Source organism: Oncorhynchus mykiss, chromosome 13 (assembly GCF_057628025.1).
Source record: "Oncorhynchus mykiss isolate SJ-2025 chromosome 13, ASM5762802v1, whole genome shotgun sequence".
NCBI lineage: Eukaryota > Metazoa > Chordata > Actinopteri > Salmoniformes > Salmonidae > Oncorhynchus > Oncorhynchus mykiss.
Window position 1 is genome coordinate 45,077,191 of NC_143034.1, and position 21,405 is coordinate 45,098,595.

The window sequence follows — 21,405 nt, forward strand, 5'->3', positions numbered from 1 at the left end:
GAGCAACAGACACACACAAAGGCACAGTGTAGAATATTGAGTACGTGATTACCTGTATACAGAATCTCCCACACAGGAAAATCATTCCATCAATATAACAGAGACTCTCAGAACACAGAACCAATCATCATCTGTCTAGTACTTGCACACAGTCAAACAAATTCAGTCTTTCAAATAGGAATACACGCACACAGCCATGTTTCCAGGCTTGGTTAAAACAGTTTTGCATAGGCTGTACAGTCGGCACTCTGGTTATGAATAACCTACTATCTGGCAAAATACCACCTCCTGCAGTTAACATAACCCTTACAGCGAGGCTCCAGGTCCTCAACAGCACTCATCTGCTTCGATAGCTAGGAGGACTTGTCAGAAACCTCTGAAGCATAGTACTGCATTACTAAACAGGCAACGTCCACATATTGAAGGCAAGACAGATGAGTATGCCTACTCTCTTTCGTCTCACATAACATTCACTTCCTGACTTTACCCCTCATCCTCAGGTGCCCCCTTCCTCCTGCAGATCCCCGTCCCACTATAATGAAATGCAGAGCGGCAGACAAACAAGCGGCTGTGGCCCAGCTTCTCCACAGCACAGCCCCCATACACATTACACCAGAAGACAGTTCCTCAGCGGTCGCCGAGGAAACCGCACACTGCAGCCGTGACTACCTTCACCTGAACCAGACTGGGGAAAACTGCCACCCTTCGCCGGTCGGCCTCGTCTGGTTTAAACAAACGAGAAGGGCAGCCGGTGCCCAGGAGGGGAATAGGGAGGTTGTTTTCGTGTGTCTGAGGAGGAGAGCGCTGATGCGGAATAGCAGCTAAGACAGACAGACGCTCCCTGGGCTCAGAGCCTGTGTGTAGCTCAGAGGGGGAGACAGGCAGCACAGCAGGCCTCTGACAGAGCACATTTTTATGGGAGTGTCTGTCTGCAGGAATGTGCGCTGCTTTCGGCATGATTTTCCAGAGAACACGGTTGCGGTGTCGGCTTGTGTTCAGTTCACCTGATTTCTAGCCACAACATCCAGACATAGTTTACATGAATGTGTAAGGTATTATTTTATTTTGGGATCTACATTTTAACCCAAGACAAGGGTTGTCAATTTCATCTCCATCCTGTTGGACAACAATAACAAGGGCCTTCTACTTGCACAACAGGGAGTATGACGAGTTCAAACCCATGGGCGTGCAGTGTACACAAGTATTGGCATCTCTGATAATGTGCTCTATCGTCTCTCACCAGACGCTCCATCTATCGACCCAAACAGATAACGCCCACTTACAGCGATCGGCTCCGCAAGGCCTTCCCAATACCCATTAGACAAATTATAAGCTCGGCCCCGGCATCACTAGACTAGAGTGTGTAGGAAATGCCAATGCATCCTTCTCTCACCACAAGAGGTGACCCCGCCCACATCCTCCAGTAGAGTCATGCAATGTGCTCAGTGCGCTCTGGCAGCAAAAGTAACGGACGATCAAATTACAAAAAGAGGGACCATGTGAGAATATATGATTATTATAGCGCTGGTCTACCCAGTGGGCAAAAAGAAGTGGCGACAGGGATTGTGTGGTTCAGCCTGATTGACGTGCCATAAAGGTAGTGTTGTTTCTGTTGGCAGCAGAACAACATGCTGCAGAACGTGTTACTGCAGTACTGAGTGGCAAGAGACTAAACAGACAAGACCACGATAGCACAGTGACTGTTTTCTAATACACTCGCTAGCCTACGCATTCACACAAAGCCCACACAGATGGATGTTGTGATAGACATTGTGTGGACTTTAATTTTTTGTTTTGTTTTAAGAAGTGAATTTCACTGAACGTGTGAAGCATGGCTCTGTTCCCTTGGAGTTTTTCTTCTTCCACACCCTGGTAGATTACACTTCCTTATCCGGGGTAGCTTGTGTGAGCTGCTAGCAAACACTGGATTTTGATAAGGCACTACTGCAACTGAACAACCCCAAATTATTGTTTCAACTTTTAAACAGCATCCTGAAAAACCAAGGTGCTTAGCTTGAGTCAAATTGACACTGATTTAAATTACACAATGAAGCTTTGGCTATGAAATTGGCGATGGGAACTCATCACACATGTTAATTTCTGGATTTGGGGAGAACTGAAACTAACATTGGCTAAATAACTTTGAAAGCACGAACATTCTAATTAATCTCTCCATCTTGCTTGGTAACGTTACGTTAACTGAAATCATCAATTTGGACTAACCTCGTAAGGTATATTTTACAATGCAATGTAGTAGACGTTAATCTTTAGTGACCAGCAAACTAGTTCATCATAATTGCTCGTTGTATGCCATCAATCACAATCTGATACTGACTACTCTGATGTCCGGCTGATGGAAATGCTAACCACATTCCTGTCTTTGATAACGTTAGCTAGCTAGCCCATACGTTAACGCAGCGAGCTGAAACTGGCTTGTTTGTGGTGAAAACAGGAAACGCTTCGTTCAAGAATTCAAATCTGTGAAAATCCAACGTGGCAAATATACAATTAAAAATCAGATCATTTAAAAAGACTAGTTAGCTAGCAAACCTAATTAGCTAGCAGGCTAAACGTTCAACAAATCAAAAGAGAAAACTAGCTAACGTTACTAGTCTTTCACAATCACATCCACACAGACAGGTAACGTGCTATCTAGCGAATGTTAGCCTACCTGCCCGGGCATCACAAATCATTAACAAACACGCTAAAGAAAACTGTATTGATAACGGGATGTATAATACACAAACAGAAGCAGGTGACTGCCAATTCAAATGCCTGGTTGCAAATGTTTTTTTCCTTACCTTGTCCAGACAATTCACTTTTTCCGTCGGGTACACGATTGTGCCACATCTGCCACACGACGGATTCATGTTTGAGGAATGCTGGATAAATTAGACGATAAAAAAAATAACTGTCAAGTAAACGTGTTCTTCCCAAACAATACGGGTCGAGTTTGACGGCTGGATTGATCAAAACCCGGAGATTGTTGTCGTTCTAATCGCACAGCTGGCTGTCAGTACACGAACCAGAGACGTAAAGCGCGTGCACGGCGCCTCTCTTTCCAATGCCGCGCTCCCGAGGAGAAAGGAAAGGGGGCGGTCTCACAAAGAGACGCTTGATTTCAAAGGCGGCGTTTATAATTGGATAAATCCTGTGATCAGATATCAATCTATGGAGATCGATCAGCGTATACTATATTTGATAGTGAAATCCATCACAAAAAGCAATACTCAATGCTTTTAAGTTGGTTGATTCCATGGAATGCGGAACTAGATTTATCACACCACCATCACTGGTCATCACTAGTTACCACAGTCACAAAGTATTAAACCCCGCCCATTTCGGCATTTTATCTTCTTAAAATGTGATTTTAAACCTAACCCCAACCATAACCCCCAACTTAACCACACTGCAAAACGTATGTCTAACCCTAATATTAAATTAAGACCAAAAATAAAATCTAAGTTTTTATTAGTTTTTTCGATAGAGACTATTTATTTTGTGGCTGTGCTATCTAGTGGAAACCACAATTACCGTTGAAGAAGCGCATTTCAAAATCGTGTATATGACTTATAGAAAATGTATCTAGAATACACGCCAACCCTTTTTATTCCACATGATGATCATCCCATCTGCTACAATCTGTATGTAGACTACTGTGAATGCCTACATGGAATAAAGTTGCAAATAAATTTGGTTTGGGTGACATCTGCTGTCGCAAATCAGAATTGGTTTCACTGGTCTCAGGGTGCAGAAATCATGGGCCCACTATAATTAAATGAAATTTTATGGTTGACATTGCAACTAAACATTATTCGTTCAAATGCCTTTATTCTTTGAAAGTACTGTATTTCAAAACATGATCCTCAATCTGGGTTTAATTTGTAAGGTCAAAGTCTTGTATGAAGAGCACTCTGCTGTTTTGAAGTCATTGAATTGCCTCTGATCAATTTATGAAATACATTCTTGGCATGTACAGTACCAGTCAAAAGTTTGGACACACCAACTCATTCAACAGTTTTTCTTTATTTTTACTATTTTCTACATTGTAGAATAATAGTGAAGACATCAACACTATGAAATGACACATATGGATTTTTTTTTACCTTGAATCATGAATCATGTAGTAACCAAAAAAGTGTTAAACAAATCTAAATATATTTTATATTTGAGATTCTTCAAAGTAGCCACCCTTTGCCTTGATGGCAGTTTTGCACACTCTTGGCATTCTCTCAACCAGCTTCATGAGGTAGTCACATGGAATGCATTTCACTTAATAGATGTGTATTTTTAAAATGTGTGGAATTTATTTCCTTCTTAATGCGTTTGAGCCAATCAGTTGTGTTGTGAAAAGGTAGGGGTGTTATACAGAAGATAGACCTATTTGGTAAAAGACCAAGTCCACACGAGCAATAGACATTAGACTGTTGGAAATCTGTCCTGGTCTGATGAGTCCAAATTTGAGCTATTTGGTTCCAACCACCGTGTCTTTGTGAGACGCAGAGTAGGTGAACGGATAATCTCCGCATGTGCGGTTCCCACCGTGAAGCATAGAGGTGGAGGTGTGAAAGTGTGAGGGTGCTTTGCTGGTGGCACTGTCTGTGATTTATTTAGAATTCAAGGCAAACTTAACCAGCATGGCTATCACAGCATTCTGCAGCGATACGCCATCCCATCTGGTTTGCGCTTAGTGGGACTATCATTTGTTTTTCAACAGGACAATGACCCAACACACCTCCAGGCTGTGTAAGGGCTATTTGACCAATAAGGAGAATGATGGAGTGCAGCATTAGATGACCTGGCCTCCACAATTACCCGACCTCAACACAACTGAAATGGTATGGGATGAGTTGAACCGCAGAGTGAAGGAAAAGCAGCCAACAAGTACTCAGCATATGTGGGAACTCCTTCAAGACTGTTGGAAAAGCATTCCAGGTGAAGCTGGTTGAGAGAATGCCAAGAGTGTGCAAAGCTGTCATCAAGGCAAAGGGTGGCTACTTTGAAGAATCTAAAATATATTTTGATTTGTTTAACACTTTTTGGGTTACTATATTATTACATATGTGTTATTTCATAGTTTTAATGTCTTCACTATTATTCTACAATGTAGAACATAGTAAAAATAAATAAAAACTGTTGAATGAGTTGGTGTGTCCAAACGTTTGACTGGTACTGTACATCTTTAAAAAAGCAATACAGGAACAAAACGTTCAAACATTAACTATACAATAAAAAAGAAGTTGCAGAGATGATCATTGAAGAACATCCACAACTGGTCTTTGTTCTTGTCATGGAAGTGCAGGGATACAGAATCCTTTATAGTGTTTTTTCCATGGATGTTGATAGTCATAATGTATCTCAGTTTATTCCAGTTACACATCCCATGGAGGTGTGTGGTAAATGGTGAGAAACTTGGAACTCATCCACACCCATACTGAACAAAGAAATTCTAGCAAAGCCTAAAAGTGGCCTCTTCCCATTTGTCCCGTTCCCTAAAACCTGAGTAGCGGACGTTTAAAAGAAGAGTAGAAGACTTTGTCTGCCAAAAATTATATAAAATGCCACCCACTTTTTAGTCAATAAAGACAGGGACTATATTGAGGTGATTATTGAAAAATGAATGAACAGAAAAACATGATTTGTGTAATGGAGTAAGGGATGTGTGTGTAGCTCTAAGCTCACTCCATCCTCTCCTACAAACTCATTTTTATCTCCTCATCATCCAGTTGCTCCTCAGTCCGGTCAGCACTGGCCAGCTTCCATGATTCCCTCCTTCTCATGACCTTCGACCTCCACCTCTGCGTAGCTGGAGTGGAATCCCTGCTTCCTGAACTTCATGGATGGCCAGTAGCTGTTGCGTCGCTATTGAAATTAGATCATACAAATCATTGTTTTTAAAAGGTTAAAGAGGATGGGAGGAGAAGTCTACATTTAACAGGACAGAGCTGGTTGAATGTGAGCCCTGATAGTGTTACTAACCTGTAGGATGTAGAGTGGTGAGGCAGCAGAAGGATGAGAGTTGATGTAAAGAGCCAGCAGTGTCAGAGCCAGCAGTAGCACCAATGCAGCTACTACACCTGCTATAACTCCTGTGTGAGCTGACCCGTCGTGTTGTCTCGGGGGGCCTGTCTTCACGTCTAACCAGGAAAGAGAGACCATCTACAATCAAAATCCTGTAAACATGGCTCCATACACACAATTCAAAGTGAATCAAGATCCACCCACCGTTACCATTGTATCGAATCACACGTTTGGTGTCATCTGGAGGAAGCTCAAATGTAGGATCAGTTTGGATATTGAGCAGTTAGGACTAAAACTGCTTCCATTGTTATTTTCCTGAACTTCATTTCTGTGCAATTTCTTTGCATGTTCTAAGAACACTCAGATTACTGTAGGCACCGGCTAAAGACCGACACAGAGCACTAGGGCATTACTATGCAGGGCCTTCTAGCTCTGTTTAACACTGCTGCATGCACAGTTGAACTCTGATACTCCGATATAAACCCTCCCAGGCACACTCATTTACACACTTGACTTACTCTCCGTGGCAGGGCCTTCTAGTAGGGGCCCAAGGGGAGTGGTGACCTCAGAGTCTGAGGGAACTGAAGGGTCAATGGAGCTGTCTGGTCTCCCCATGGAATAATCCTCACATGTAACATCTTTGGCCTGTCCATATGATGGATGGGAATTGTGGTTTTAACAGAGGAAGCTGAGACTGTGATTTACATTTGATGTACAGTACATGTAAAGTATGTGAACGTTCATTGACATGGTCCAATTCTACCTCTTCTGAACAGGCGTAGTCCAGCCACTCCTGCCTGTGTCTGTCCATTCCATCTGAGCACCTGAAACAGACACAGATGTCAAACACAAAGGAACAAGTACTCCTTTATTCAGATAGCGACCTACACTCCTCTCCTGCTCACCTCTGGAGGATGTTGCACCAGGTACAGCCAGAGGTTAGGTTGGACGAGAGGCAGAGTTCACAGCTGTCATGCTGCAGACAGGCTGGACAGAGGGAGGGAGAGACAGAGAGACCTGGGTTTTGATTCTGCAGCGACATGATTGGCATTGGCATTAACATCATACTAAGCTGTGCCTGTGACTGGTTATTGAGGATGAAATGTCTGAGAGGACTGTATGAGGGATAGAGATTAGCTGCTTACTAGGCAATGCAGTGAACTCAAAGGCAGAGTTGTTGGTGATCTTAGTTGTATCGATGTCCACCCGATGGTACTCGTAGAGCCGACGTTGGGCATCTATGAGAGATATCATTTCAGATAATTTTAGCAAAAGTCTTTGACATCAAAGATTTGCCAAACTGGATAACTGTGGGTTAGGGTTAGGGAACCCTTTGGTGCTAACCTGAGGATTGAGGGGATTGCAGGTTTACCATGAATGCATCTGACAACCCTGCCTTCACTTGGTGCTCAGCAGAACGTATCACCTCCACTGGCAAAGGTATCTGAAAGAGCAAGATTGACAGGTAGAGAAAAATGGACAGAGAAACCGAAAAGTGTGACTGTGTTAAGATGGAGTACATTCAAATCAAAGACGTGTTGAACAAGGTTCATAAGTGTGCATGTTGTAAGTCCCACTCACATCTCTGTAGCTGAAGGTGATGGTCCCCGTGAGGTGCAGGGCAGCCTGGAAGGTGTATGCCCCCTCTGCTTCCCTCCCGTGGAGTCTCACCCGCTCCCACTGCACCACAAACACCTCACCTGTGGTCAGTACAGGACAGGTCACACAGAGGTCAACCAAGGGTCAAAAGTCAAATACCAAGCGCTGTTTTGAACGTTACTCTATGGCTCACCATTGTCCAGGTACTGCACAATAGACTCCTTGGAGAAGCTGGGGTCAAAGTTGGCCATGAGGGGGGCGATGTACTGTGTTGCTGTCAGCATGCGGTGTGTGACCTCTCCCATGAAAATAAACCCTGGGGAAGGTCAGAGGTCAGGGTTCTATGGAGATGCATGGCAAGTGGCAACTGGTAGTTACAATAGTTAATTCCTTCTAGTCTTAACGTACGTAACAAGGAGGGAGTAGAAAGGAAGCATTATGATAAGTGGCTCCATCTGAGTTTGAACAACTTGCCATGTGTTGGAAGAATAATGAAATATACCTCCTGTTGCTATGGTAATCTGCCTCAAATAATGTCCGTAGAAGGGGAAGTCAAATGAGAGGGCGACCTTCTGGAATACGAGGAAGAGAGAGAGGGAGGGAAATGAGATGCGTGTGCACGTGCGCGCGCGCGTGTGTGTGTGTGTAACTGTGTGTATGACTCACCGCAGCCTGTCTGTGTGTGTTGGACAAAATGCCATGCATTCTGACTTGGCCATGCTCTAGGTCATTTAGATCTACCCAGAGTTCATCTGTGCGCTGGTCATCAGGGCCAAAACTACGCCACGAGTAATACCTACCAGCGTCCTCCTGTTATAGAAACAGTAGAGGTGAGTGCAAGAGGAGAAGTTGAGGGATGAGATGGGAGAGATGGAATAATGGTGTGAGAAGGGGCGGAGGGGATGTGTTATAATGAACAACAGCAACAAGCAGCATTTGAATGCAGACCCACATAAACAAACAAACAAACAAACACACACTCTACATTGAGTTCCAGTCTCCAGTTTATTACATAGTAGTATTACAAGAGAGGGATACTAAATATAAAGAATGCAGGTTGCATACTACATAAGCTAAAGGGATACGCTTTTAGAAACCTTAGGATATCCTTAAATGTCTTGGACTGTAAATTTCAGCAGCGAGGTTAAAATGATTCACTGCAATTTGATTGGATCTGCATTGTTCAACTCTTTTCAATATACCCTCTGCAGTCTAATGCAGAGGGTATGTTTTGTCTAAGGCCAGCAGGGAGCAGTATTCTACCACCACAACTGGAACAACTAGAACAAGCGAATCTCACATCTTGCCCACATAGTGTTGTTGGACCACTGACCCAGCGCCACTCACCACTAAGTGTGTCATGTTGTCTGGTAGGGTGTCAATGGTCAGTCCTCCTCCCAGTACTTCCCTGGCCACCCTGGCGTAACCCAGCCACGGCTCTCTGGGGGTCCTGTGTGATGGCTTCTCATGCTGCTGTCCATTCACATGATACCACATCTCTGTCCAAAACACAGTGAGTCAGTGACACAGATCAAGTCAGTTTCAGTCAGAAGATTCATGTTTGAACCCACTCGGTCAAATTACAAACAAATCAGGCATTTGCTTTAGGCAGAGTTGGGGAAGTTTCTCTGAAAATATTCAACCAAGAAACCAATTACTTCTCACTGGTAGAAGTTAAGATACACTCAAGCTAGCCTTAAGAAAAATATAGTTTACTTAACTAAAGTTACTTTGAAAAAGTAGTTCACTACATCAAAACTACTTTGTGAAAAATCGCTCTGGAGTCAGATGTCAACAGAATGTGTAATTTAGCACATTAACACAAATCAGTTTAAAGTGAGAATTAGGCAGGTCTAATGCTGAAAAAAGAAAGGACATTCTTGCCTATATCACCCAGATGTTCTTTTTGCAAAAAAAGTAGTGTGTAGTTCAGTAGTTAGCTACACCCATGGCAGAAAAAAAAGTAATTAACTACTGAAAACACTACCAAGATTAGAATTGAGTTTAACTACCACAAAGCTACTGCAAAATGTAGTTAAATTACTAGTTGAACTACATGTAGTTCACTACTCCCCAACACTGGCTTTAGGTTACTGCATAGCCCTGAACCGAGTGTGTATTTCTCAATGCAATGGTTTGGATATTGTGGGCTGAAAGTGAACATAGCATTAACATATCTCTGGCCATGAGGGAATGCTGACATGCATTTCAACCTCTGAACAGGTGCAGGAGTTCCTACACCTGCACGCACCCACACATGCACCTGCACACACACACACACACGCACGCACACACACACACACACACACACACGCACACACACACACATTAAAATGTGTGATGGCTGGACCACAGTCTAATCACAATACAACAAACTAGAAAGGCCTTGGGGATTTCTTGTTCGTCTGCCGCTTTGCTTTTCTCTCCTCCTCCTCCTCCTCTCCTTGTCTTGCATATCCCACGGACTGCAATGTTCTGTCTCTTGGAGCCAAAGTTGTGAGCAGTTCCCAAAGCAACTTACAATGCAGCATATGTTCCACAACATTCTGCTAAAACATTATCCAAACAAATAACTCAATGTGGATTTGACATCATCTGGGATTAGGAGGGACAAATCTCTGAGGACCTCCGTTGTTATCAGATAACACACGTCCCCACAGCACTCTGCTTGAGGCCACAATGCATCTGGTTATACTGCTTCTCAGGCCGCAGCCACATAGATATTTTCTGTCCGGAAATTACCGAAATCACCGACTCAACAAGAATGCATATAGGACCTCCCCCATATAGGATCTATTGTTCTTGTTCTTGTTCTTGTTCTTGTTCAGTTTGGGACACTTCTCAGTGCAGTGCAGTTGCTGTCGTTTTTTGTTTTTGTTTGTTTATTCTGGCCCTGCATGGCAATTGCTTGTGAGTTATTGAGATGGTTAGTTGCCAGTTCATCTAGCTAAGTCAGGAGGTGTTTGACATGAGTGGTGCTGGAGAGGTTGTCAATGTGTGGCGCTGGGGATGTTGTTGTCTATGCTAGCTACATTCCATTGCTAATTCTGCTGGCCTTTCGCCATCCAGTGTCATAAAGATGCTGGCTCGCAACGTTTGCAACATCCAAGCCTTCTCGTTTATGTCAGCAGTGTTGTGTTTTATGTGCACAGAGCATTGTACGTGCATTCTATCTTTTATAGTGCACTTCTGTATAGAATACAGTTGCGAGATAACGTTGTATATCAAGCTTTATCTTGAAAACTTGACTGCTGACGTTTTTGGGGGATTGTATTCATTGCACTAATGACCAAAATACTAAAATATACACGTTTTGAGTGAACTATACCTTTACAGCTAGAATCCTTAGTTGCTACATAAATTCATGGACAAATGAATGATATATAGCCATTATATCCTGAAGAATATAACTTAGAAATACCTCATGAGTATAGCTCAACTGTTGTACCCCATCAGAACCTAACATACAAGCGTGTTTTACTCCAATCGTTGTACATAATGGAAATGGAAACCACCATAGCCTCAAAACATAGTTACAACTATACTTTTGATATCATGGATGGTCAGTCCTTGCATCCATAGCTCTGACTATGAATTTGAGAGTGGTTACATTTCTCTAGGCCCATTCCTCAGCCTTCAGAAAAAAAAAACATGTGGCAAGGTCAACTTTAAATAGGCTCGGTAAAAAAAAGAAACGCCCTCTCACTGTCAACTGCGTTTATTTTCAGCAAACTTAACATGTGTAAATACTTGTATGAACATAACAAGATTCAACAACTGACACATAAACTGAACAAGTTCCACAGACACGTGACTAACACAAATGGAAAAATGTGTCCATTAAACAAAGGGGGGGGGGGGTCAAAATCAAAATGGACAGTCAGTATCTGCTGTGGCCACCAGCTATATTAAGTAATGCAGTGCATCTCCTCCTCATGGACTGCACCAGATTTGCCAGTTCTTGCTGTGAGGTGTTACCCCACTCTTCCACCAAGGCACCTACAAGATCCCAAATATTTATGGAGGGAATGGCCCTAGCCCTCACCCTCCGATCCAACAGGTCCCAGACGTGCTCAATGGGATTGAGATCCAGGCTCTTCGCTGGCCATGGCAGAACACTGACATTCCTGTCTTGCAGGAAATCACGCACAGAATGAGCAGTATTGTCACGTTCTGACCTTAGTTCCTTTGTTTTTGTCTTTGTTTTAGTATGGTCAGGGCGTGAGTTGGGGTGGGCAGTCTATGTTTGTTTTTCTACGTTGGTTTTTGAGTTCGGCCTAGTATGGGTCTCAATCAGAGGCAGCTGTCAATTGTTGTCCCTGATTGAGAATCATACTTAGGTAGCCTGGGTTTCACTTTTGGTTTGTGGGTGTTTGTTTCCGTGTGAGTGTTTGGGCCACACGGTACTGTTTCGTTTTGTTCACATCGTTTATTGTTTTGTTCCAGTGTTTGTTTATTAAAAAGACATGAACACTTACCACGCTGCACCTTGGTCCTCCTCTCTATCTCCAGACGACATCCGTTACAAGTATGGCTGGTGGCATTGTCATGCTGGAGGGTCATGTCAGGATGAGCCTGCAGGAAGGGTACCACATGAGGGAGGAGGATGTCTTCCCTGTAACGCTCAGCATTGAGATTGCCTGCAATGACAACAAGCTCAATCCAATGATGCTGTGACCCACCGCCCCAGACCATGACGGACCCTCCACCTCCAAATCGATCCCGCTCCAGAGTACAGGCCTCGGTGTAACGCTCATTCCTTCGACGATAAACGCAAATCCGACCATCATCCCTGGTGAGACAAAGCCCCGACTCGTTAGTGAAGAGCACTTTTTGCCAGCCCTGTTTTGTCCAGCGATGGTGGGTTTGTGCCCATAGGCGACGTTGTTGCCTGGTGAGGACCTGCCTTTACAACAGGCCTACAAGCCCTCAGTCCAGCCTCTCTCAGCCTATTGTGGACAGTCTGAGCACTGATGGAGGGATTGTACGTTCCTTGTGTAACTCGGGCAGTTGTTGTTGCCAACCAGTACCTGTCCCGCAGGTGTGATGCTCGTGTAACAGTATAGCTTCCATCCCTCTCCTCGCCCCAACCTGGGCTCGAACCATGGACCCTCTGCACACAGATAACAGTCACCCTCGAAGCATCGTTACCCATCGCTCCACAAAAGCAGAGGCTCTTGCAGAGCAAGGGGAACCACTACTTCAAGGTCTCAAAGCGAGTGATGTCACAAATTGAAACGCTATTAGCGCACCACCGCTAACTAGCTAGCCATTTCACATCGGTTACACTCACCCCCCTTTTGACCTCCTTTTCCGCAGTAACCAGTGATCCGGGTCAATAGCATCAATGTATGGAGTATAACTTTAGTCCGTCCCCTCGTCCCAACCCGGGCTCTAACCAGGGACCCTCTGCACACATCAACAACTGACACCCACGAAGCATTGTTACCCATCGCTCCACAAAAGCCGAGGCTCTTGCAGAGCAAGGGGAACCACTACTTCAAGGTCTCAAAGCGAGTGATGTCACAAATTGAAACGCTATTAGCGCGCACCACCGCTAACTAGCTAGCCATTTCACATGGTTACACTCGGATGTACCAATCCTGTGCAGGTATTGTTACGCGTGGTCTGCCTGTCTGTCCTTTCTCCCTGTAGCGTTATCTTAGGCGTCTCACAGTACGGACATTGCAATTTATTGCCCTGGCCACATCTGCAGTCCCCATGCCTCATTGCAGCATGCCTAAGGCACATTCACACAGATTAGCAGGGACCCTGAGCATCTTTCTTTTGGTGTTTTTCAGAGTCAGTAGAAAGGCCTCTTTAGTGTCCTAAGTTTTCATAACTGTGACCTTAATTGCCTACTGTCTGGATTTGGGTTTTTACGAATTATCTTTGAAAGACAGGGTCCTGAAAAATGGACGTTTCTTTTTTTTGCTGAGTTTACTAACATTTTTTTTATTGTTATCTGCATTGGACTATTTTGCTTTATCATACAGTACATCTCTGTTATTATCATCATTACATTATTCGTTTTTTTCTGGTGAACCCGCCTGCCTGATCCAGACAGCTTCAATGTTGCGCAACTTTTAGGAATATTTCGTCCTACTCAAAGATGGGGTGTGTTCATGACGTCACACGTACTATATAAATGTCACCGCACGTGTTTTTTTTTCAAACGGAGTCTTTCTTCTAACCCTAAATTATGTGCTTTCCTGTACTACATGTTTACTGTTTTGTTTCTTGCTTTCAGTAGACGACAGGAAGTTTTCGAATATCGGTAGGCATATGGCAAACAAAAAAGCAAAGAAATTCACTCCGTGACGCTCATTTTTCCCGGTGGCATCACCATGAACATGCCGTGGTCAGTATGGCTGCCGCGAAGAGTTCGTCTCTGCTGCTCTGGTGATTTTCTCTGGGAAAAACTTGTTGAGCAGATCAAACTGAGCTGGGTAACAGGCGGATCTAAATGATGATTCTGGTCGAAAGCCCGTGCTCAAACATTTTCAATATTTTACCAGTTATAAAATGTGCAGTCTGTTCACGTTTGAATGTGCTTGCTAGATCAGAGGGCGCGAGATGTTCGTTATTTTCGGATACCGGATGTGATAGAACTCCGACTCAGAACACGGCATTTTTTTGTTACCAGATTTTGTTGCACTAACTGGGTGGAATCAACCCTGACTGGCACAGGCATAAATTGTGTATTACCAGTGCCCTTACTGAATCTAATCACTTCATTCATGTTAACTCTTCAGAATGTTTAGGTATAGTTAACCCTAAATTGAAGATGGCTGCGTCACACCCGGCCGTGATTGGGAGTCCCATACGGCTGCGCACAATTGGCCCAGGGTAGGCCGTCATTGTAAATAAGAATTTGTTCCTTACTGACTTGACCTGATGAAGTAAAAATAATCTGGTGCTTGACTGACACTAGCCAACAGTTTGTACATGTGGCTTGTTTCTGACATCTGAAAAGAAGCCTATGTTTGTTTAGCATATAAACAGAAACCTAAACCAAACACTGAAATAACCTGCAAGTGGAATGTGTAGAGGGAGCTAAGGGGTGTAGGGAGCAGGGCTGTAGTTGGCCAGCTCTGATCAAGTTAAGTGGTCTAGAATAAAACCCTCAAGGCCATCGGTACTTAAATCACTGGCTAATCACCAAGACAAGAGGAGCCTGCGTGTCTACAGCACTGAGAGGAGGGCAGGAGGTGGAGGAAGAGATGTCACTTCATAATAGTCAAGGACTGTTGTGGTAAAGAGTCACGCTTCCATCCAGACTGTGTTTTGCATGTCCTACGCTAGTAGGATGATTGTTGGGAGAAGGGAGTGAAGAGGGTTTTACATGCAGCTAAGCCCCCCCCCCAATCTCAAATAGACTCAGGAAACCAAGGGTTTATCATTCCATCACATTTGTAAATCATAAATGTCTTATTTTATCGCCATTATCACTTTGACATTCCTACATGGTACACTCTGGTCTATTTCAAATGAAATGTGCAGTGTAGTACATGTTTGTTTCTGCACTCTCCAACTGGATGTATAGAATTGAAATAGATCCTATAAGTCACTGTTAAATTCCTATGCATTCTATAGCCTGGTCCCAGATCTGTTTGTGCTTTTGCCCTGCTCCGTTGTCAAGACAAACTATATGTTTGGTAGTCAGCTCGGGTATTTGAACCAACAACCTTTTAGTTACTGTCCCAACACTCTTAACTGGTAGGCTACTTACTGCCTGCTTGGTCATTTCTTTCAGCTGGTCAGCTCGGGTATTTGAACCAGCGACTTTTCAGTTCCTGTCCCAACTCTCTTAACTGGTCGGCTACCTACTGCGAGCAGAAACAAACCGACGAGCACCACGGCTAGTAATTATATGGAATAACCCTACAGACTATTATACCCAGAGCAGGGGGAGACTAATTGAATACACCAAGAGGCTTCAAGTCGAGATAAGGAGTATATAGAGGGGCTGTGAAGGGGGAGATAGGAAATGGAGGGGGGCTAAAGGACAACTACAATGCTAAAAGAGTGTGAGAGGCCAATGATAGTGGGTAGTGTCACAAGGGAGATTTGGTCCTAGATTTGTTTTGTAATCTTGCTCTTTTTGAGGTAAAGTACAGGGATGGTCTGCAAAATAAAATGAAAAAAGTCTAATTGGATCTTTGGTGTCACGCTTTCCTCATAGACGTATGCGTTTGCCAGCACTGCAGCGTGTTTCTGGGGAAATTAGGTGTGGTATGGTCGGTGATGTGAAACATATAGGGACCGTTCTATTTCTATGGCTACAACTTCCAATTCTCTTGTGAACCCAGTTTCAGCACAGTACTACAATCCAGGGTCATCTTCTCAGATGGGAGAGAGAACACACAGAACGAGTTTGAAGAATCAGGCATGTGTGACTATGGTGTTCGAGAAGGTCTGTTTTTAAAATCAACATGCGGGGGTGATATATCATGTATTGCAGTGGCTCCCAAACTTTTTCACTCCCCCCCCCCCCCCCCTTCCATCATTGGCGAACGTCCTGTTTGTTCATGTGGTCTCTGAGTGACTCAAACATTACAACAAAATCAATGGGCAAAAAATCTACCTAAACAACGTTAGCTAACATGGGCTAGTTGATCTGGACGTTTCTGACAAGTTCTAATAAATATCTCTCTAAGGTCTGCGATGACTGACACTGCAGGAGGAAAACTGCAAATATACTACCCAATTTGGTGTGTTCTGCTATTACAACTTTTAAAGGTAAGTTGAAAGCCCAACTGACCCCCGCCGACCCCTTGGCCCCACAGTCTGGGAACCACTGATGTATTGGAATGCCTGATAGAGGACAAATAGGATATGACAAGTGAGAATACCATTATAACATAAACACCTCTTCTGTTAGAATATAAGGCTCACAGACTGTCTGGCCTGCTTTATCACAGGCAACTGTCACTTAGTCACAGACCTCAGGCTTTCATTTGATATTAATTGTCTAAAACAATTGGAGTCCAGGTATGCTAAAATACTATTTTAAATGACCAAAAGGATAGAACTAGAGGCCAAACTAATTTAACGGGAGGGTCATCTGCCCTCACCCTCAGGCATAAACAAGGTAAAGTTTAAGCTACCGCTCATAGGCAGATAGACAGTCAGTCTTCTGGCCTGAGCACTAAAGTCACCCTGATGCTATGAAACCACTCAGCCCATATTTCCAGGCCTGTTTCTGTGAGTGGTCAGTCAGACCGGGAGGCAAGAGGGCACACCCTTTCCTGCATGGGAGAGGCTGCTAAGGGCTGGCTCAGGATCAGCCGGATGGCACATTACTTCTACAGCTCAACTCAATGTGGCTGATCATATGAACATGAGTACCTTCTTTTTTCTTTTTGTTTTGCACTGTCTCCATGCACACTCACAGAACTCTACACACTCACAGAACTCTGCACACTAACAGAACTCTACACACTCACTCACACTGACATTCCAGCACACGCACTTCATTTGCTCACACACATAACACGCACACATTCATATTGACTACACACTCTCATACGATGACCATATGCACTGCTGTCACTCTGTTTATCATATACCTTGATGCCTGGTCATCTTACCTCTATACATACATATCTACCTCTATCACTCCAGTATCCCTGCACATTGTAAATATGATATAGACACTGACCCTGTATATAGCATACTTACTTTCTCGTGCTCTTGTTTCTATTTCTTGTGTGTTTTTGTTCTACTTTATTTTATAGCACTGCAATGATATTGATTACTGCATTAGGAAAGGCATTTCACTGTACTTGTGCACGTGACAATAAGAACTTGAAACTACAGAGCCACAGCAAATTATCATTGATACCTGAATTATAATGTGAACTTTTGATCTAATATGGGAAAAACATAGTTTTGTTTTTGAAATATTGCTAAATATATTTTTTCCAGACATTATTATGATGAATTATTGTAATGTATGGTCATTATTAGGCTTTGTGTCCAGGTCATGGCATTGCCTTTCAAGATTTTCTATTCTGAAAAAACACCAAGATCTCTTTTATGAAAACAAGAGAGCAGTGATGACCTCACACTTCCTCTGTTATGGTGAAACCCAATTTCTCAGTGGATGAGGTAAAGGAATTAATTCTGGTTTTCATTGTATGATTAGACAAAGCCCATAACGAACTCAGTCAGGCATCTCAATGAAGATCAGGGCTGAACCATGTCTTATTCCCCAATGCCAACATCCCGCCTCGTCATCCAAGAAATCACTTTCTTTAATTCGAACAAAGAATCGAAGGGCAATTCCACCACTCTTCACCCTCATTTTCATTATTTTCAGAACAATAGCGTTGTCTACACATGTCAAAACGGCGCATTTATACACTTTGTAGAAGAAAAATGTCATGAAAAGTTGAAAGATTTTAAAAACTGTGATTTTCAAACACTATGAGGTTTCACTGTGACACTGCGATCAAGAACCCCCCCCCCCCCCCCCCCATGGCTAGAAACAAGGTTTTAAAAATCCCTTTTTTATTTTGTTTCTTTTAATCCTAGATCAAAGAGAATCACATTTTAGGACCTTTCTTCTTATCTCTTTAACCCCAGATCATAGAAACATGACGATAACACGTATGTGCCCACTGGTACGTTGCTGGAGATAATGAATATGCGGTTGAAAAGTGGCAGAATTGCACTTTAGGATTGTAGGTTCTTTGTCTCCCTCCCTGCCTCTCTATCCCTACTTCACAGATCCTTCTGTTCTCTTGGAACTTGCCAGAAGTGTCTGTATAGATGTCACAATGACCCTTGCTGTTGCCGATCCAAATCTCCACGACAGCGAAATCACATCTATGGATGTCATCCACACAGATATTTAGTATATCCAGATTTATCCTTTCCATTTTTATTCTGTTCAGGCTTGGCCCCAGTATGGCTGGACCAGACATAAGTCATTTGTTAAATGAAATTCTCAACAGGACAAAGAACAGAGCCAAGCTCTGAGGTCAGCAGCCTCACAATTCATTTTCATCCCTCAAGCTGTGTTTTCATAATCTGCATTAGCTGCTGCAGATAGCTCTCCAGGGGTAGCTCCACTTGATCCTATTTCAAACAGCTTTTTTACACTGCATGTAAAAAATAAAATCATCTAATTTGATTCCGTGTAAGATCAACACGAAAAGCAATTGATTTAGCTCAGTGAAGAGCTGTTGCTGTTTTGAAGGTGGTAGATAGTATCAGGGAAGAGCTGTTGCTGTTTTGAAGGTGGTAGATAGTATCAGGGAAGAGCTGTTGCTGTTTTGAAGGTGGTAGATAGTATCAGGGAAGAGCTGTTGCTGTTTTGAAGGTGGTAGATAGTATCAGGGAAGGAGAATGGGATTCATCTTCCTTTCTCATCTGAATATTGGAGCAAACCAAAGGTCACGAGGGGAATACACTCAGCAAAGAGTACTAGGTGAAGGGAAATAAAATATGAATTTGGGAGCAGAGATTTGGCTAATAAGGCTTACAGGATTTATTGAGAAGTGAGGAAGTCATAGAAAGAGGAGTGCAGAGGTGGGACAGGGGTAGTGACAAATCTAAGTACTCAATCGCTAATAAAAGGCTTTATATGGCTAGGAGAAACACATCACGATGCATCCCCCTCCATCGGTCTACCAGCATTCCTGTCACACTCCAAGCACTCAGAAATGCATACACTTTCAACACACGTACAGACAAACACACATGTAATATGTCATTGTTGTACGGTATGTGTGTCTACAGTTTTGGTCAACGTTGTGTTTGTGTATGTAAGTTGTTTTGTCTGAAGCTTTGTTCCTCCTGATGCTGTTGGACCAGGTATCTCTTGAAAAAAAAAAACTTTTATCTCAATGAAAAAAACCTGGATTAAAAAAAAAACATGATTCATCAAGCTACCACCTTTTTTTTTGCCTACATTCCTCGACCGTTTTTTCTGTCTTGTCCCCTCTTCTTTCCCACTCTGGAATGCCCTACTTTTAGGCCTAGCAGAGTGGCAGGGACAAACGTGTCCAAATCTAATTTTAGGCCGAAGCAATGCTGTTTTGTGGGTTGTTGTTCTGAGTCATTCTGGAACATGGTGTTTCTTTATGGATACACTTTGATTGCAAACTAGGTCACTAACCTTTCTGCACAAACAAAACGTATAAGGGTTTGCCCATTTCCAAACACAGTCATGAACCTGCACCGTTTTCCATATATAAGTAAATTAGTTTAAAAAAAAACATGTCTTCAAAGACATCTCTACGTAGTTCATTGAAGCCATGAGATATCAAAAAAAAAAGAGAATGCCAAGACACACACACATTTTTTTTATGTTAAATACCAAAGTTATTATTCCATGTGATCATAAATTGCTGTGACTGCCGTGTTAGGGTGGAAGCATGAGAGAGAGAGAGAGGTGGACAGATGTAAATGGAATATATTATGCAAATAAAGGATGATCCTGGGATTTCTTTTTTAAAAAGTAGAGAAGAGTCTGGATGAGGTTACTATTGTACGGCAGAAAGTACAACACCTGATTGACCTGAAGAGAAGCTGTGTGAAGCTGTGTGAAGCATTGGAAGCTGCTGAAAGGAAGACGGCTCATAATAACGGCGCGAATGGAATGGCATCAAACACATTGAAACCATGTGTTTGATACCAGTCCACTAACTCCACTCCTGCCATTACGACAAGCCCGTCCTCCCCCAATTTAGGTGAGACCAACCTCCAGTGTAATGGAGAGAGTGATCCATAGGGGGGGACATGAGGAGGGAGGAGACAACAGGTGAAAAAAGGGGATGAAGTACAGTGAGAAAAGAGAATCAGGATGGAAAACACAGGAGAGGTAGGGGAGAAAGAAAAGCTTACCTGTTTGTTCTTGAGCCCAAACTCTCCCCAACTCTGCCTGGGAGAGACAGATGAGTAGCAAGGCACTGAGACACATGTTGTTTAGCAACAACAAAAACACAGCTCTTTCCCTCTCACTCTTCCTTCTTCTCCCTCTCTTCTCTTTCAACTACATGGTTTCTCCTGGTCCCAGTCACCCTGTAGCTCCCCCCCCCCCCCCCCCCCCCCTCTCTCACATGCTCTCTCCCCTTACACACTCTCTCTCCCTCTACAACACCCTCTTAAAGCTGTCCTTCCGTTGCCATGGTGATTACAAAGCCAGAGGGATGATAAGGAGTAGCAGCTGAGGAGATGAAAGTGTTCTCTCTCTCTCTCTCCCTGCATGTCCTGCCTCTCTCATGTTTTCTATCCATCCTCTTTGCTTTGATGTGCCCCACGTTCTGTCTCTCTCCCTCCATATTTTGACTGGGATGCTAGTGAAATCATCTGGAATCACAGTGGAGCCCTCTCTCTTATCTCTTAGGGCGCTCAAGAGTAGAGGAGTACACGCATGCCATGGCATCTCCTAGCCCCGGACAATGATATAGTCTCTCTCTGTGTTCAGACATGGCTGCTGTAGAGAACTAAATGAATGCAGTAAAAACAGTACAATCTCTTTCACTGAATCTATCTATTGACCTTCTGGTTATAAACTGATGAACGAACAGTTAACAGCACTTCTAACCATACAGCCACCATACCAGATAATTACCACAATGACATTTACAGGTACTGTCCATAAGAGCTTTAGTTTTGGTATTCCATGCCCGCTGCTATGAATGTTTATTTGGTCAATAAAAACAACCATATTGTCTGAGTATTGAGCAGTAGTTTTGTGGGTCATATGAAAAAGGGGCATGTCCTGTTTTGTTTGGCTACGGTTTAATTTCCAGGCACATGCGATAGCAGCTC

At 43.3% G+C, this 21,405-nt stretch overlaps 2 protein-coding genes across 2 annotated transcripts in view; both read right to left on the bottom strand.

The window, feature by feature from the left end:
• Nucleotides 1-3,324, bottom strand: part of lasp1 (LIM and SH3 protein 1) — a 39,665-nt gene extending 36,341 nt beyond the window's left edge. Inside the window, exon 1 of the mRNA XM_021557647.3 lies at nt 2,802-3,324. Within this exon, the coding sequence (XP_021413322.1) occupies nt 2,802-2,870 (69 nt within the window). The 5' untranslated portion in view covers nt 2,871-3,324. The remainder of the gene's footprint in view (nt 1-2,801) is intronic.
• Nucleotides 3,325-3,814: 490 nt separating this feature from the next.
• Nucleotides 3,815-20,843, bottom strand: LOC110486215 (plexin domain-containing protein 1). The gene is made up of 13 exons (XM_036940921.2): nt 20,476-20,843; nt 8,968-9,119; nt 8,287-8,430; nt 8,123-8,192; nt 7,814-7,936; nt 7,603-7,721; nt 7,366-7,465; nt 7,167-7,259; nt 6,927-7,008; nt 6,785-6,845; nt 6,540-6,666; nt 5,980-6,137; nt 3,815-5,862 (listed from the first exon to the last, which is right to left on the bottom strand). The coding sequence occupies exons 1-13, from the start codon at nt 20,549-20,551 to the stop codon at nt 5,743-5,745; spliced, it is 1,425 nt and encodes a 474-aa protein (XP_036796816.2). The 5' UTR covers nt 20,552-20,843; the 3' UTR covers nt 3,815-5,742.
• Nucleotides 20,844-21,405: the final 562 nt, after the last annotated feature.

Excerpts from the sequence above, each read along its gene's own strand:
- LOC110486215 (XM_036940921.2), bottom strand. The coding sequence starts at position 20,551 with ATGTGTCTCAGTGCCTTGCTACTCATCTGTCTCTCCCAGGCAGAGTTG. Across the intron at positions 7,260-7,365 it reads GCAATCCCCTCAATCCTCAG|ATGCCCAACGTCGGCTCTAC; the intron begins GTTAGCACCAAA and ends TATCTCTCATAG. Across the intron at positions 6,138-6,539 it reads AGAAGGCCCTGCCACGGAGA|ACGTGAAGACAGGCCCCCCG; the intron begins GTAAGTCAAGTG and ends TTTCCTGGTTAG.